The sequence below is a fragment of the Pundamilia nyererei genome, unplaced genomic scaffold, assembly GCF_000239375.1.
Source record: "Pundamilia nyererei isolate P.nyererei 1_Seehausen unplaced genomic scaffold, PunNye1.0 scaffold00265, whole genome shotgun sequence".
Classification (NCBI taxonomy): domain Eukaryota; kingdom Metazoa; phylum Chordata; class Actinopteri; order Cichliformes; family Cichlidae; genus Pundamilia; species Pundamilia nyererei.
In genome coordinates this window covers 342792-346014 of record NW_005187666.1, presented here as the reverse complement: position 1 = coordinate 346014, position 3223 = coordinate 342792, and the positions used below count along the sequence as shown (strand labels likewise).

Below are 3223 nucleotides of genomic sequence, written 5' to 3'. Positions count from 1 at the left end.
CCGCCTCTCGCCCTATGACAGCTGGGATAGGCTCCAGCGCCCCCCGCGACCCTGAAAAGGATAAGCGGAAGCGAATGGATGGATGGATGGATGTGAAACAATTAATTAATCTGTGGGTACGGAGAATTATATTATTTTTTATGTAACTTTTCTCAAAAAAGCTGACCATGTATCATGGTCAGCATTCATAAATAAGAGGGGAAATCTGGGATAGTCAGCAGATGACCTGCAACAGCCTGGGATCAAAAACAAGGCTTGTTTTATCAAACCACACAAAAGTGGCCACCTGTTACTACATATGGGACCTCACTACCTCAGGGGTAAAGTCTGGGTTGCCAGTGGTGAGACTGGACACGATCCAGATGTAACCAGCTCCTATCAGACCCAAGGACCGAGCCTCCTCCATTATATACCTGTCAAACAAAGGAGACAGATCCAAAGCTGAAGTCTGTGAAGGCAGTGTGTGACAAAGAGACAGAAATGGCGCAACGAAACAACACACGCAAACACTTACACAGCTTCATCCTTGGAGCAGTAGAGCAATATAACAGGACTCTGGATCCTCTTGAGTGCAATGTGTGATTTAGAGTTTGGGTCGCCATCCACAGCATCTAGAGTCACCACACTCTGCATGTCCCATCGCACAAAGCTGTAACAATAAACCATTAAACAATAACACACAGCTTGTCAGCTATCATAAATAAAGGAAAGAAAACAACATGTGCGTTTGTGTGTGGTGTTTTCATTACCTGTGATCCACAGTTACCCTCAGCGTGCTTATGAATTCCTGGTACCCGGGGAACTTGGATGTGACGATAGAAAAAACATGCCAGTCGTATTCCTCCATGATAGCAAGCATGAGCAGAGCCTCCTGCTGAAGAGCCGCGCCGAACTGGAAGAATGTGGATTTCTCATCCTGCAATGACATGTGGGGCCAGCAGCACAGACAGTCAGCAGATTTTTCAGAGGAAGTAAATTAATTGCAGAAAAAGGGATAAAAAAAGGCACTGGAGTCTATGTGAGCAAAAAACCAGAATTAGAGCCCTTTTCAATTTTACAATCAGCGAGACAGACCGAGAGAAGAAGGGAGATAAGAGAGACTTGCAAGAGCTGGAGAAGCGACAAGTAGAGAGGGAAAATGGGAAAGGGACGAAGAGATGCTGAGAGATTCCGACAACAAGTGAGACTGCACAGCAAGAAGAGTGACTGCCGGCAACAAGGGGGCCTAATGGTAGGAGATAACTGCCTCATAACTCACAGGTTTGATTCACTTCAGCACTCCGTAGCCAATATACCAAACAGCCAGGCATTGTCTTGAAAGGTAATTGAGCCAAATACTGATGTCTCCAATCATGTGAACTGACTTAAAAACATTTGAGTCATTATGTTTTGTTTTTTTCCTTTTCCCCCCCGTGCTAACTGCAACAATATATAAAGTCATCCTATAACTGTCTCATTTGGAAACCATCGTCTCTAAACTGCGGATCGAAATGTTCACAGCTTTGGAGCAATAACTCACAATGCCATACACACTTAAATCATTTCGTCTCAGATTCAGGAGGAAACTGTGTGAGAGTAAAAGAGCAGTATGCACTATCAAAACCAAAGCAGCTGTTAAGCAGAATGAAACCCCAAACCGAGTGTGAAATAAGTTGCTAATGATCGCAGAATGTATATTTGCATGAAGGATAATCTACCCCCAACAAACAGACAGCAACACGGCCGAGCCACTAGAGACGGCGGGAGAAAAGAGGAGGAGGGGGTGGGGGTGTGGACGGGGAGAAAGAGAAAAAGGCTGAGAGGGGTGAATAAGATGGAGAAAAATGTTCCAGCCTTCTGAGTGAGATTGAGATACCTGCTGCAGAAGAAGTGGGGGGAAAAGTATGTGAGCGAGAGAGAGAGACACTGACATCAAACCCTCCTTCACTATGACTGTGCCTCTATTCTGCAGGCAGAAAGATCACACGCGCACATACATGCTTTAACACTCTTTCAGCAGAGGGCATCGAAAAACGTGACACATTAAACATCAAAGCCCTCGTGAACACAGACGAAGAGTCCGTTCTTCTCTTCAGTTGTGCGTGCATGTGTGCGTCTATGCTGTTTGCGCACGTAGTACTTTGGTCCAACAAAAATTTCTCGGCTGTAGCCGTAACGCACATCAGATCCAACACGCCTCCCTCAACCACAAGAAAAAAAGGAGAAAAGTGGGAAGGGGAGAGGATGAAATTGTACTTCAAAAAGATCTATCTTGCTTTTTTCATCTGTGTGTGTGTGTGTCTTTATACTTTACTGAGGCTTAGAAAAAGGAAAAAAAAAAAGAAATCTCCCTCTGTGTGGCAACAGGCACATCCTCAGCTCTTCCTAGATAAGAGGGACACACAAGCACAGGTACTACCACACACTAACACTCGCTTATATTCAAGTGCACAGCTGTACACTCACATATAAATCAGTGCTGCGAGTGAGATTACAAGCAATCTGATTTGTCAGGTAGCCGGTCAACCTAATTATCTGCCAGAGCTTTAATAACGGTGATGATTTTGGGTCACTCTTTTCTACTTTTGACCACTGCAGATTATTAGTTGTCAAGGCAAATTGTTAAGATCTGGAACAAAGGAACATCCTGACATTGCAACAAAGTCCGACTTGCCTGATTGTCTGAGTCGTCTTGTAAACAAGACCAAATTTACATATAATAGCCACATTATCTAAATCATTCATGTGTAAATGAGTGCACTCAAAATGACTGTAATAATGCATGTGCACAAATGCAGCAAGTGCGTCAATATCGGAACGAGGAAGCCAGCAAGCCAGCAAGCCATGAGTGATTTTTACCACTGATTAGGTAATTATTGTACTATGCACCTCGATTTTCACATTTAAATAAGTTTGCCTAGCCTGAAAGGTTTCGAGATTGTTGGTTGGACACATAAAGCAACTGAATATAAGGAGTCTAAAATATCTTGTTTTTAATTTTAGCATTGTGTGCATTGTATTGCAACCAGTGTTGGGACTAACGCGTTATTAAGTAACGCGTTACAGTAACTACGTTATTATTGTGGTAACGAGCATGGTAACTAGTTATTATGCCAAAATCAGGAACGCGTTACTCGTTACTGGGATTTAGATAGGGTCGTTACTCGTTACTTCGTGTGGTGGCTATCGCGGAGCTTCCACAGATTCAGTAACATTAGCAAGTGGTGGAGGCCAGCAGGTGGAT

The 3223-nt window shown here is 43.7% G+C and overlaps 1 protein-coding gene across 1 annotated transcript in view; it reads right to left on the bottom strand.

The window, feature by feature from the left end:
• The window catches only part of grin2ab (glutamate receptor, ionotropic, N-methyl D-aspartate 2A, b), a 119707-nt gene that overhangs the window by 32861 nt on the left and 83623 nt on the right, over positions 1-3223 (bottom strand). The window contains exons 5-7 of the mRNA XM_005750193.1: positions 750-916; positions 515-649; positions 314-413 (exon numbers count right to left, since the gene is read on the bottom strand). Of these exons, the coding sequence (XP_005750250.1) occupies positions 314-413; positions 515-649; positions 750-916 (402 nt within the window). The remainder of the gene's footprint in view (positions 1-313; positions 414-514; positions 650-749; positions 917-3223) is intronic.